Source organism: Hypanus sabinus, chromosome 9, assembly GCF_030144855.1.
Source record: "Hypanus sabinus isolate sHypSab1 chromosome 9, sHypSab1.hap1, whole genome shotgun sequence".
NCBI lineage: Eukaryota > Metazoa > Chordata > Chondrichthyes > Myliobatiformes > Dasyatidae > Hypanus > Hypanus sabinus.
In genome coordinates this window covers 163125910-163140988 of record NC_082714.1, presented here as the reverse complement: position 1 = coordinate 163140988, position 15079 = coordinate 163125910, and the positions used below count along the sequence as shown (strand labels likewise).

At 45.6% G+C, this 15079-nt stretch overlaps 1 protein-coding gene across 2 annotated transcripts in view; it reads right to left on the bottom strand.

Moving 5' to 3' along the window:
- The window catches only part of LOC132399999 (opioid growth factor receptor-like), a 55018-nt gene extending 42052 nt beyond the window's left edge, over positions 1 to 12966 (bottom strand). Inside the window, exon 1 of one of the 2 annotated variants that reach the window (XM_059981027.1) lies at positions 12591 to 12966. In XM_059981027.1, the coding sequence (XP_059837010.1) occupies positions 12591 to 12716 (126 nt within the window). In that variant the 5' untranslated portion in view covers positions 12717 to 12966. The remainder of the gene's footprint in view (positions 1 to 12590) is intronic. The other variant, XM_059981028.1, reaches the window with a different exon arrangement.
- Between the last annotated feature and the right edge of the window lie 2113 nt (positions 12967 to 15079).

Genomic DNA, 15079 nt, shown 5'->3' with positions numbered 1-15079 from the left:
TCATACGAGCAAGGACAGAAAACAGGGCAAAGTGAGTACAGTATACTTATTTAATCAGTAAGTTATGGGTCAAAGTATTTGGTGAGTACATTTCTAACTCTCCTGGCTCCAGTTTCATTGCTGTCTGTTCTGAAATTGTTCGGTTGCGTTCAAGAAAACAATGAAATGGCACGCTGCCATCTGACAGCATTTTCAGAAGTCTCCAGTTACCCCGTCCACACTGATCTGCTCCAGCAGTGTTTTCAAAAATACCCACCCTGGAAAGCGCTTCTGTAAAGCTCCGGTTTCGGGGGACGAAAATGCTGTTTTAGTGTGGACGGAGGGTTAAAAACAAAGAGAAAAGGCTTTGGTTACAGATTTATCCTGTGTAGTATGGACGTAACCTCAGTGTTACTTGTTTGCACAATTAGTTGTCAGTCTTTGATTACATATTTTTTAAAGTAAAACATAGAATAGGACAGCACATTACAGGCCCTTCGGCCCACAATGCTGTACTGACCCTCAAACCCTGCCTCCCATATAACCCCCCCCACCTTAAATTCCTCCATATACCTGTCTAGTAGTCTCTTAAACTTCACTAGTGTATCTGCCTCCACCACTGACTCAGGCAGTGCATTCCACACACCAACCATTCACTGAGTGAAAAACCTTCCTCAAATATCCCCCTTGAACTTCCCTCCCCTTACCTTAAAGCCATGTCCTCTTGTGCTGAGCAGTGGTGCCCTGGGGAAGAGGTGCTGGCTGTCCACTCTGTCTATTCCTCTTAATATCTTGTACACCTCTATCATGTCTCCTCTCATTTAAAATAAATTCTATTATTTTCCTATAAATGCCTGCAAGAAAACGTATATGGCAACATATACGTACTTTGATAATAAATTTATTTTGACTTTTAGCTTGGATTTGATCAGAATCAGAATCACTTTATTGACAGCGTGTGAAACATACCAGAATTGTGACCGGTGCCAAGCATACAACACAGGACAATACCATAAGAGACAACACAATAGCAACCAACAATTTACAAGACAATAGTGCAAATGGCCATGAGCAATTGGCAATTAACAGATCACTCACATGTGCAAATGTCAATAATCAACTGAAACATCTACATTCCACTCTCCAAGAACGGAGGGAGGCAAAAGAGAGAAAATTATAGATCAGTTGGCCTGACCTCAGTGGTTGGGAAGATGTTGGAGTTGATGGTTAAGGATGAGGTCTCAGGGTACTTGGAGGCACGTGAAATAGACCGATGTGAGTTGCCTGACAAATCTGTTGGAATTATTTGGGATATAACAAGCATGATAGACAAAGGAGAATCAGTATATACTGTATACTTGGATTTTCAGAAGGCCTTTGACAAGGTGCTGCACATGAGGCTCCTTTAAGAGGCCATGGCGTTACAGGGATGATACTAGCATGGATAGATGGGCTGATTGGTAGGAGGAAAGGAGTGGGAATAAAGGGAACCTTTTCTGGCTGGCTGCTGGTGAGTAGTGGTGTTTCACAGGGGTCAATGTAGGGACCACTTCTTTTTATGTTATACATCAACAATTTGGATGACACAATTGGTGGCTTTGTGGATACAAAGATAGGTGGAGGGGTGCGTAGTGTTGAGGAAGCAGGGAGACTGAAGAAAGATTAAGAGAATGGGGTGCAGACAGATTAGGAGAATGGACTAAGAAGTGGCAAATGGAATACAGTTTTGGGAAGTGTACGGTCATGCACTTTGTTAGAAGGAATAAATTCATAGAAGGAATTATTTTTTAAATGGGCAGAAAATTCAAAAATCCAAGGTGCAAAGGGACTTGGGAGTCCTCATGCAGGGTTCCTTAAAGGTTAACTTGTAGGCTATGTCCATGATGAGGAACACAAATGCAATGTTAGCATTCATTTGAGAGGACCAGAATATAAAAGCAAGGATGTAAAGCTGAGGCTTTATTGGACCACACTTGTGAGTAGTTTGGGCCCCTTATCTAAGAAAGGATGGCTGACTTTGGAGAGGATTCAGAAGAGAATCACAAGAATGATTCTGCAAATGAAAGGTTTATTGTATGGGGAGCATTTGATGGCTCTGGGTCTGTACTCACTGGAATTTAGAAGAATGAGGGTGATCTCATTGAAAACTATGAGATGTTGAAAGGACTAAGACAGAGTGAATGTGAAAAGATTGTTTCCTATAGTGGGGAGTCTAGGACCTGAGGACAAAGCCTTAGGGTAGAGAGATATCCATTTAGATTGGAGAGGAGGAGGGATTTCTTTAGCTAGAGGGTGGTGTATCTGTGGAATTCACTGCCAGGAGCACCTTGGAGGCCAGGTCATTGGGTGTAATGAAAATGGAGATTGATAGCTTCTTGATTAGACAGGGCATCAAAAATTATGGGGAGAAAGCAGACGAATAGGGTTGAGAGGGAAAATGGATCGGCCGTGATTAAATGCTGGGAGCATTCGATGGTCTAATTATGCTCCTATTTCATATGACCTTCTGGTAGATACTGTAAATAATGGTGACACATTAGACTAAGGAGCCCCTTTCTCTGCTGAGGGGTCTTAGATTATGCTGGCTGCCTTACAGAGGCAGGGAGAATTACAGACGGTCCATGGAGGGGCGACTGGTGTCGTGATGAGCTCACACATGACTCTCTGCACTTTCTTACAGTAACCTGCAGAGTAGTTGTCATAACAAGCCATCATGCAGCTGATCAGAATGCTTTCTGAGGTGCATCGATAAAGGTCAATGAAGACCTGTCAAATGTCTTCAGCCTCCTGAGGAAGCAGAGGCACTGGTGAGGTTTCCTGGCGAAGGTGCCTACGTGGTTAATTACCTGCAGTAACTGTTTTGGGAGAGTTGGGGGTAGGGGATGGTTGGCTGCTGAAAACCAATTTCATCATTTTATCTCTCTGGTTTTGGGGGAGGGGAGGGAGAGAGAGGCACAGAGAATGAGAATATGAACTGGTGGGCGGAAGTCCGTCAACACTGAGATTTTAAACAAAACCAGTCGCCAGGGAGAAAAAAGGTGAGAAAATCTGCAGATGCTGGAAATCCAGAGCAACACACACAGAATGCTGGAGGAACTCAGCAGGTCAGGCAGCATCTATGGAAAAGAGTAAACAGCCGGTGATTAGGGCTGAGACCCTTCATCGGGACTGGAAAGAAAGAGAAGTTAGAGTAAGAAGGTGGGAAGAGGTACAAGGTGATAGGTGGTAGGCGACACCGGGGGTGGGGAGGGTGAAGTAAAGAGCAGGAAGGTTGATTGATGAAAGGGGTAAAGGACTGGAAAAATGAGTCTGATAGGAGTGGGTAGACCACCAGTAAAGAAAGGGAAGGGGAGGAGAACCAGAGGGAGGTGATTGGCAGATAAGAAGATAAAAGTGAGAGAGAGAGAGAAATGGAAATAGGGGAAGGGTGAAGGGAGTTACCAGAAGTTTGAGAAATCGATGGTGATGTCATCTGGTTGGAGGCTACTCAGATTCAATACAAGATGTTCGCCAACCAAAGTGTAACGTCATCACGACAGTGAAGGAGGCCATGGATGGGTGTATCGGAGTGGGAATGGAAAGTGGAATTAAAATGGCTGGCCACTGGGAGATCCTACTTTCTCTGGCGGATGGAGTGTAGGTGCTCAGCGGAGTGGTCTCCAAATCTACGTCGGGTCCTGCCGATATACAGAGGGCTACACCGGGAGCACCAAACACAGTATACGATCCCCACAGACTCACAGGTGAAGTGTCGCCTCACCTGAAGGGACTGCTTAGGGCTCTGGATGGTAGTGAGGGAGGAGGTGTAGGGGCAGGTGTAGCACTTGTTCCGTTGGTAAGGATAAGTACCAGGAGAGAGGAGAGATCAGTGGGAAGGGATGAATAGTCAAGGGAGTCATGTAGGGAGTGATCCCTGTGGAGAGCGGAGAGTGGAGAGGATGTACATGGTAACGTCTTCTGAATCTCCCTGAATGTGTTTGGTACACCAGGGAGAAGTAAACAACTCACAAGAATGTTTACTTTTGGTATCTGGTGTATATGGGGTGTCCAGGGAGGGACAGCACCTCTGGTGAAGGAGCTCGTCACGGACATTCTGGGGCAGCTCACTCACTTTAGTCCCCACTGGACCCTCCACTCTCCAAGTTGCTGTTTGCATGTGACAGCCACCACAACCTGGTACACCACTTCACCAAGCAGGTTAAACAAGGCGAGGGTAGTCGGCAGGCCTCGTACTCCGCTGAGATGCCAGTCCTAGCTCAGGCAGACTGGGTGGATGAGTTCTACAGCGAGCTCGGACAGCTTCTCTGCAGCATGCTGTGGAGAATGAAGGGCAAGGCAAGGAACAGAAGTCATCGTGGTTGTTCCCTGCCACCAAGGAAGACCCCAGTTTGTGACGACTGCTCGTACCACTGGACCTGGACTGCTGAGGTTGAGAGTGGAAATGCCCCAGTGTAACGGCTTTTCCACTTTAAAAGCTCTCCGACACACGTTTCCTGTCACCATCAGACATGATGGACAACTGCCACATTTTACTTAGAGATGCAGAACAGGCTCATCCATTCCCCCCTCTGCCCAGCAACCCACCTATTTAACCCCAGCCTAATCACAGGACAATTTACAATGACCCATTAACCTACCGCAACCAGAGCACCAGGAGGAAACCCACCTATTTAACCCCAGCCTAATCACAGGACAATTTACAATGACCCATTAACCTCCCGCAACCAGAGCACCAGGAGGAAACCCACACATTCATAGGGAGGACTTCAGAGACGGTGCCTGAATTGAGCTCTGACGCCCCAAGCTGCAATAGTGTCGCACTAACCACAACGCTGGCGTGCGTCCCCATCCGGAAAGGGGTTAGACCGTGTGCCATCTCAGCACTACTGTGCTTATAACACAAGTGGTTCTGCAGATGCTGGAAATCTTGAGCAACACACTCAAAATGCTGGTGGAACTCAGCAGGTCAGGCAGCATTTATGGAGCAGAATAAATGTTCCACACCAAGACCCTTCATCAGGACTCATGCCACCGAAACACTGACTATTTATTTCCCTCCATTGATGGTCCCTGACCTACTGAGCCCCTTCAGTACATTTTAAAAACTCACTTAGCGTTAACTGGTATACCTAGGCAGTCCTTCTGCCAATGTCAAGTTACAGGTAAAGTTTCTGCAGGGACTCTTATTAAAATGTTCAGATCTGAAATTCCATCCAGGGAACAAAGCAGAAGTTACAAAACAGTGGCCAAGATACCAATCAAACTTTTTCACAAAATATCGTGGCAATTAGCTTGGGCTGTCAAGAGTTCAGTTCTGGTGTAAGCAAGTTTGTAGGTTCCTTCCTGTGACAACATGGGCTCCCTCCAGGTGCTCCAGTTTCCTCCCACAGTCCAAAGACATACCGGCTATTTGGTCATTGTAAATGTTCCTGTGACTAGAAGGTTAAGACGGTGGGTTGCTGGTGGTTCGGCTCGGTGAGCTAGAAGGACCTATTACATGCTGTATCTCCACAGACATCTTGCTCATGGTATTGGTCTATGGCATAAAAAAGGTTGGGAATCCTGATCTAAACCTTCCTATTAATGAAGTTGCCATAGTTATAACAAAGTAAAGCACAGAAACAAACTCTTCGGCCCATCTACTCTGTGTTGAACCATTTAAACTGCCTACTCCCATTGACCATAGCCCTCCATATCCCTACCATTCATGTACCTATCCAAACTTCTCAAACGTTGAAATCAATCTCGCATGCACCACTTGTGCTGGCAGCTTGTTCCGCACTCAGATTTCTTTGGTATCTTTTAGAATTTCTTTTATAACCACCTGCCCAAAACATTGACAGTCTACTCCCCTACACAGATGTAGCCTAACCTCTGACCATAAACCAACACTGTAACCTTCTGACGTAATTGATGGCATAAATGTATATCCAAAGAAACAGAGGTTTCATCAAGAGATTCAAAATTAAATTAAATAAAATGCATTTCAGAATCTGATGGTAATATAAACACAGCCTTTATGATCTCGAGGAACTCACACATTGGATGTTAGGTACTGAGGACAAGAAGTGACTTGTGTGTAAGCCACAGTCCGTACAGAGTCAGATTTTGTGCAAAGTTCGTCATTAGACCTCCAAGAGGACCACAATCTGGTCGTGGTTTGGAGACTTCTATGCCTCAGCAGGAGAGTCAGGGCTTTATACTTTGGCTCCACAGGTCACCCATGGCCATGCCAAACAGGTCAAAGGGCAGAGGCCAGAGTAAGAGTGATCCACCAGTCCTCCAAAATCGGGGGTTCAGTTCAGCTCAAAAATGACTGGCCAAACAAAATTGTTACGAGACAGCAATGGAGAATCCTTCTTCATCTGAGTGTGTCAGTATTCCCGAGTCTCCACCCAGGACTTGCATGACAGACAGTAGTGGAAACCAAGAGGAAGCTTATGACATGATGAAGGAAGCCCCTGGATATCACCAGAGTTGCAGGACCTTCATTGCTGCCCTAAACGTCAGCGGCATAATGGGCAGTAAGTATGTTATGAGGACATGCTTACAGGAAATTCTAAGCATTTGATTTTCAAGAGCCAGCAAATAAAAATGTTTTATTTTCCCTTGACAGTTCATTGCTTCCTCTAGATTGGGAGGGGAGGACTGTGTAACTCAGCTCCAGGCAGACACCAGTGCAGTACTGTACAGGTACAAATATCAAAATGCAAAGCATAGTCACCATATAGTACCCTGTGATTCATCACAGATAAAGCCTGTCCCACCATTGAGCACATCTGTAAGGAGTGCTATCGTAGGGAAGCAGCACCCACTACCAAGGTCATGCTCCTTTCTCGCTGCTGCCATCAGGAAGAAGATACAGGAGCCTCAGTTCAGGAATAGTTATTACCCCTCAACCATCAGATTCTTGAACCAAAGGGGAAAACTTCACTCAACCCAACTCTGAACTGTTCCCACAACCCATGGACTCACTTTCAAGGACTCTTCATCTTTTGATTTTGATAATTCTCAAACTGGATTGGGTGTTGTGTAATGATCCAGAGGTGATAAGAGAGCTTAAGGTTAAGGAATCCTTAGGGAACAGTGATCACAATATGATCAAGTTCAGATTGAAATTTGAGAGGGAAAAAATAAAATCTAATGTGACGGTATTTCAGTGAAATAAAGGAAATTACAATGGCATGAAAGGGGAACTGGCCAAAGTTGAATGGAAAAGGACATTTGCAAGAAGGACAGCAGAGCAGCAATGGCTGGAGTTTCTGCGAAAAATGAAGGAAGTGCAAGATAGATATATTCCAAATAAGAAGAAATTTTCAAAGGGAAGAAGGACACTACCATGGCTGACAAGTGAAGTCAGAGCCAAAGTAAAAGCAAAAGAGAGGGCATACAAGGAAGCCAAAGGTAGTGGAAAGATAAGAGGATTGAAGAGCTTTTAAAAACTTGCAGAAGGAAACTAAGGAGGTCATTAGGAAGGAAAAGATGAATTATGAAACAAAGTTGGCAACTAATATCAAGGAAGATATTAAAAGCTTTTTCAAGTATATAAAGGGTAAAAGAAAGTTGAGGGTAGATATAGGACCAATACAAAATGACGCTGGAGATATTGTAATGAGAGATACAGAGATGGCAGAGGAACTGAAAGTGTATTTTGTATCAGTCTTCACAGTGGAAGACATCTGCAGTACAACAGACATTCAAGAGCGTCAGGGAAGTGAGGTTTGTGCAGTGAAAATTACAACTGAGAAGGTGCTCAGGAAGCTTAATGGTCTGACGGTGGATAAATTTCCTGGACCTGATGGAATGCACCTTCGGGTTCTGAAGGAAGTAGCTGGAGAGATTGCGGAGGCATTAATGATGATCTTTCAAGAATTGATAGATTCTGGCATTGTACCTGATGACTGGAAAATTGTAGATGTTACTCTGCTATTTAAGAAGGGTGGGAGGCAGCAGAAAGGAAACTATAGACCTGTTAGCCTGATATCAGTGGTTGGGAAGTTGTTGGATTCGATTGTTAGGGATGAGATTATGGAGTAGCTGGAGGCACATGACAAGATAGGCCAAAGCCAGCATGGTTTCCTGAAAGGAAAACCCTGCCTAACAAACCTACTCCAATTCTTTCAGGAAATTACAAGCAGGGTAGACAAAGGAGATGCTGTAGACATGGTATATTTGGATTTTCAGAAGTCTTTTGACAAGGTGCTGCACATGAGGCTGCTTAGCAAGATAAGAGCCCATGGAATTACAGGGAAGTTACTAGCATGGGTGAAGAATTGGCTGGTGGGCAGAAAACAGAGAGTGGGAATCCTATTCTGGCTGGCTGCCAGTTACCAGTGAATTCCACAGTGGTCGGTGTTGGGACTGCTGCTTTTTATGATGAACAGTCGGCCCTCCTTATCTGCAAGGGATTGGTTCCGGGACCCCTCGCGGATACCAAAAAACGCGGATGCTCAAGTCCCTTATTCAACCTGTCTCAATACGGCAGATCTTAGGACCCAGTGGAACCCTAGACCTTATTTAACCTGTCGCAGTGTGGTGGACATTAGGACCCGGTGGTGGAGCTCTCTGCAGTGTTTCTGTTCACGAAAATAATCACAATTGAAAATAAAGTGGAAATAATAAAGCGATCAGAAAGAGGTGAAATGCCATTGATTATTGGAAAAGCGTTAGGCTACAGTCGTTCAACGATCGGAACAATTTTAAAGGATAAAGTGAGAAAGGCCCTGCCCTGATGAAAGCTACAATTATTACTAAGCAACACAGTGGTGTAATTATTGGGTTTTGGGGTTTTGATGCTCTACATTAACCAGGCACGGAAGGAGAGCGCACTCAACAGCGATCTGACACTAGATCGAACTCGGGAACTTCCTGAGCCTGGCGCTGAAACATACGTTCTTAAGTGTTTTAGATGCATAGAAAGGTAAAATATGTACAAAGACAAACGTTTGACTAACTGACGCTAAATAATACCAGATGTACCTGTTCCCACTTACATAGTAAGAGAACTTACGATTTTTTTCAATCCCGATCCATGATAACCCACGCACATCCTCCCGTATACTTTAAATCATCTCTAGATTACTTATAATACCTAATACAATGTAAATGCTATGTAAATAGTTGTTATAGTGCATTGTTTAGGGAATAATGACAAGAAAAAAAGTCCATACATGCTCAAACAACAAGTGCTGTAAGAGCACTTCCAGGTTTCGCGATTCGCGGTTGGTTGAATTCGCGCATGCAGAACTCACAGATAAGGAGGGCCGACTGTATGTCAATGATTTGGACTACGGTATCAATGGATTAGTGGCTAAATTTGCCGATGATACAAAGATAGCTGGAGGAGCGGGTAGTGTTGAGGAAACAGAGAAACTGCAGAGAGACTTGGATAGTTTAGGAAATGGGCAAATGAAATATAATGTTGGAAAGAGTATGGTCATGCACTTTGGTGGAAGAAATAAGCAGGCAGACCATTATTAGATGGGGAAAAAATTCAAAATGAAGAGATGCAAAAGGACTTGGGAGTCCTTGTGCAAGATACCATAAAGGTTAGCCTCCAGGTTGAGTCGGTGGTGAAGAAGGCAAATACAATGTTGGCATTCATTTCTAGAGGTATAGCATATAAGAGCAGGGATGTAATATTGAGGCTTTATAAGGCACTCATGAGACCACACTTGGAGAATTGTGTGCAGTTCTGGGCTCCTTAATTTAGAAAGGATATAGTGACATTCGAGAGGGTTCAGAGGAGATTCACAAGAATGATTCCAGGAATGAAAGGGTTACCGTATGAGGAATGTCTGGCAGCTCTTGGCCTGTATTCCCTGGAGTTCAGGGGAATGAGGAGGGGGCATAGAAACATTCCAAATGTTAAAAGGCCTGAACAGATTAGAAATGGCAAAGTTATTTCCCATGGTAAGGGATTCCAGGACAAGAGGGCACAACTTCAGGGTTGAAGGACGTCCATTTAGAACTGAGATGCAGAGAAATTACTTCAGTCAGAGGGTGGTAAATCTACGGAATTTGTTTCCACGAATGGCTGTGGAGGGCAAGTCATTGGGTGTATTTAAGGCAGAGATAGATAGGTTCTTGATTAGCCAGTGCATCAAAGGGTATGGGGAGAAAGCAGGGGAGTGGGGGATGACTGTAAGAATTGGATCAGCCCGTGATTGAATGGTGGGGCAGACTTTCTGTTCCTATATCTTATGGTATTATTTACTCAAAGTTCAAAATAAATTTATTATTTATTATAAATGTCATCATATACAATCCTGAGATCCAGTTTTTGAGGGAATTCACAGTAAATAAAAAGAAAGACAATAGAATCAATGTAAAATAATGTAAGCATGCAGGTACAGCAGGAAGTGAAGAAAGCTAATGGCACGTTGGTCTTTATAACAAGGGGAGTTGAGTATAGAGCAAAGAGGTCCTTCTGCAGTTGTACAGGGCCCTGGTGAGACCCCACCTGGAGTACTGTGTTCAGTTTTGGTCTTCAAATTTGAGGAAGGACATTCTTACTATTGAGGGAGTGCAGCGTAGGTTCACGAGGTTAATTCCCAAGATGGCGGGACTGTCATATGTTGGAAGATTGTTGTGACTGGGCTTGTATATACTGGTATTTAGAAAGATGAGAAGGGATCTGATTGAAACATATAAGATTATTAAGGTATTGGACACGCTAGACACAGGAAACATGTTCCTGATGTTGGGGGAGTCCAGAACCAGAGGCCACAGTTTAAGAATAAGGGGTAGGCCATTTAGAACGGAGTTGAGGAAAAACTTTTTCACCCAGAGAGTTGTGGATCTGTGGAATGCTCTGCCCCAGAAGGCAGTGGAGGCCAATTCTCTGGATGCTTTCAAGAAAGAGTTAGATAGAGGTCTTAAAGATAGCGGAGTCAAGGGATATGGGGAGAGGGCAGGAACGGGGTACTGATTGTGGATGATCAGCCATGATCACAATGAATGGCGGTGCTGGCTAGAAGGGCCGAATGGCCTACTCCTGCACCTACTGTCTAAAACTACAATGTAAATATACAAAAAAGAAAACAGAATAAATAATTAAGCAATAAATATTGAGAAAATGAGATGAAAAGTCCTTGGTAGTGAGTCCACAGGTTGTGAGAATAGTTCAGTGCGTAGCCTGTCATCCTTCGCACATCGCTTGTTTGTCCATATTGTGTGCAGTCTTTGATTCTATTGTGTTACTTTGGATTTACTGTGAATGTCCACAAGAAAGTGAATCTCTGGGTTGTATTAGGTGACGTATATGTACTTTAAACTTACACAGGTGGAGCTGAACCATTTATAGAGCATGGTACCAGGCATTTCACTCATAAGACATACTCTCCAATCCAGACAGCATCCAGGTAAATTAACTCCCTCATGTTCTTCAACTTGCCTAGACAAATGGCACTTTACAATGGCCAATCAACACTCTGGATGTGGGGGTAGTCAATGTGGTTATAAACAGCACCCACACAACATGTACACACTCACGCACAACACGCACACACTCACATACAACATGCACACCACCCACACCCATCACAAACACCACTCACATACAACACGTGCTAAGCACAGCCACCCACATACACAAGTGCGCACGACACAAATACCATACACACTCACACAACACGCAGACCACCCACACTCACAGCACAAACACCACTCACAATACACACCCACACAACACGCACAAATCACCACCACCCACATACACATTCACACACATCACCCACGCACAACACAAATACCATACACTCATACACATGAACACAGAGAAGTGCACACGCACACACAGGCGCACACTCACACACACTCACACGCACACACAGGCGCACACTCACACACACTCACACGCACACACAGGCGCACACTCACACACACTCACACGCACACACAGGCGCAGACACACACACACACACGCACAAACAACACCCGAGGGCAGGTTTGAAACCCAGTCGAGAGGAAGCAATCACACAATTTCAGAATAAAGAGGTTTTCAATTTTATTCTAGCTAATATTTGTTCCTCACAATTGTGCGCAGTTCGTTGCAGGATGTGGAGGCAGAAGAGGTTCCCAGATTAGACAAATCGAATTGTTTACTCTGGAGTGCTGGAAACCTGATACAAGTATGTAAAATTGGGAGGCCTAGGTTGAGCAGTGAGTGTCAAACTAAGAGGGCAGAGCTCTTAGAGGGCAAGTAGAAAGGGGACGCGTGGGGCACGATATTGTTTACACAGGGAAGCCTGGGGTGATGGCGGAAGCGAGTACAGTACGATAGCGGCGCTTTCGAGACAGGCAGCGTATTAGACCACGTGCGGACGGGAAGGATCGGTTTGATATGTTCGGGCCGAAGAGCTGCTGTAATATGTCAGTAGTATGCAACACAGGGTTCGAGCTCAGGTCGACTCGTACCTTGCACCCACGCTGCCTACAGTACAACTGCGTCCATGCTGGGAAGTGCTTTAAAGGACGAACCGACACACACGCTTTCCTCTTCGCAGCGGTGTCGACCCGACCGAAACCCAGGCTGTGCCCCGGGGAGCGGGGGTGCCCGAGGATTCCCCGGAGCTGCCAGGAAGCATCTCCCCTCAGCCCGACCCCCTTACCACTGTCTCCAGTGCCGAGCCGCCCTTCTCTTGGGGCTCCCGAAGCCTCGCCGGCGATGGCGGCGGCCCCGACTCCTCTTCGCTCTCCGCCCAAGTGGAGTCGTACTCTTCCTCTTCCTCCAGCATTTCACAGGGCCGAGCCGCCGGGGCAGGAAAGACCTCTTTGCAAATGTTACCTCCTCAAATATATATTAAAAATCCGCAGGGGCGAGGAGATTGGGAATAAAAGGCAAACTGTTTAGTCAAGCCAGTGGGTGGGAGGGAGGGAGGAGACTCCGCCTTGAATACCAGGAAGTGCTAACAAAGACCGGTCTCTCGCCCGATTCTTGGTGGGGGAGAATGGTCCTCTGCAGCAGCTATAACGTGAGGATTTTGTCAGCGGTTGTGGGGAGAGGCGGATAACGTTCCGGGTGCATGACCCGAGAAAGTCAGGGTTCAGGGGTATTGGGAATTGCAAGAAAGATCGGCACCTGTAAAAAAAAGGAGCAAAACTGAAAATCAGATGCTGGAAATCTGAAATAAATCAAAGGTTGCCATAAAGCTCAGCAGGCTGGACAGCCTCTGCGGAGGAGGAAACATGTAGCACGGAAACTGGCCCTTCGGCCCAGCTGACCAAAATTCCTATTCACATTCCGGCATCTCAGTCCATGGCCTCCACTGTCACAATGAGGCCGCACTCAAGCTGGAGGAACAACATCTTATATCCCGACTGGGTAACCTCCGACCTGATGGCATAAACATGGATTCTCAAACTCCTGCCCTTCACCATTCCCTTTTCTCTCTCTCACCTTATCTCCTTACCTGCCCATCAACTCCATCTGGTGCTCCACCCCCTTCCACTTCCATGGCCTTCTGTGGTCCCCTATCAGATTCCCCCTTCACCAGCTCTCACCAATCAACTTCCCAGCTCTTTTACTTCTCCCCCTCCCAGTTTCACCTGGCACCTTGTGTTTCTCCCCCTCCCCCACCTTCTAACTCTGACCCCTTACTTTTTTTCTCCAGTCCTGAAGGGCCTTTGCCTGAAACATCGACTGTACTCTTTTCCATGGATGCTGCCTAGCCTGCGCAGTTCCTCCAGCATTTTGTGTGTGTTGCTGAAATTTCCAGCATTTGCAGATTTTTTAAAAATATGTGTCCCTTTTGGCCCAGATCCCTGCTTTCCCAACTGCGTACCTGTCCAAGCACCCTTCAATTCCACAAAATGCTGGAGGAACTCGGCAGGTCAGGCAGCATATTTGTATTTGTTTATTGAGATACAGCGTGGAGCCACACTGCCCAGCAAATCTCCTGATTTTATCCTAGCCTAATCAGGAGACAGTTTACAATGACTGTCTAACCCACCAACCAGTACATCTTCGGACTGTGGGAGTAAACACATGCAGTAACAGGGAAAATGTGCAGGCAGCAGCGGGATTTGAGCCCAGGTTGCTGGTACTGTAAAGCATTTTGCCTCTACCCCAGCGTGCCGCCCCCTGTGGAGAGAAATAAACAGTTAACATTGTGGGCCGAAACCCTTCGTCAGGCCTTCAGAGGCCTGATCAAAGATATTGACTGTTCATATTTCCGTCTACAGATGCTGCCTGACCTGCTGAGTTCTTGCAGCATTTTGTGTGCGCTGCTCAAGATTAGCCGTATCTGCAGAACCTCTTGTGGCAACCTTTTAAATGTTGATAATGTACCTGCCTCAGCCAGTTCCTCTGGCAGCTCATTCCATGTATTTATTTAGTGATAGAACATGGAGTCGGCCTTTCGGCCCTTTGAGCCATGCATCCCAGCAACCCCACAATTCCAATTAACTCTAACTCAATCATGGGAGATGACCAGTCAACCTCCCTGGTACATCTTTGGACTGAGAGAGGAAACCGGAGAACCCAGGTTCCACGGGGAGGGTGTACAGACTCCCTACAGAGGACGCCAGGATTGAACTCAGAACTCAAAATGCCCTGAGCTGACATGTAATAAGGGCAATGACACAATTGTAATGGGGGGCTTCAATAAGCAAGGGGATTGGGAAAACCAGTTGGTGTCAGATCGCAAGAGAGGGAATTTGTTGAATGCCTATGAGATGGCTTTTTAGAGCAGCTTGTGCTTGAGCCTACTCGGGGAAAGGCTATCTTAGATGGAGTGTTGTGTAATAACCCAGATCTTACTAGGGAGCTCAATGTAAAGGAACCCTTAGAAAGTAGTGATCACAATATGATTGAATTCATACTGCATTTTGAGAGGGAGAAGCATAAATCACAAAAATCAATATTGCAATGGAATAAAGGGCATTCCAGAGGCTCGAGAGAGGAGCCTGCCCAGGTGGATTGGAGGAGGATACTAACAGAGATGACAGCAGTGTTGTCATTGGAGAGAGTCCAGAGGAATTTCACAAGGCTGATTCCGGGCACGAAGGGGTTAACATCTGAGGAGCGTTTGGCAGCTTTGGGCCTGTACTCACTGGAATTTAGAAGAATGCAGGGTGATTTCATTGAAACCTACTGAAT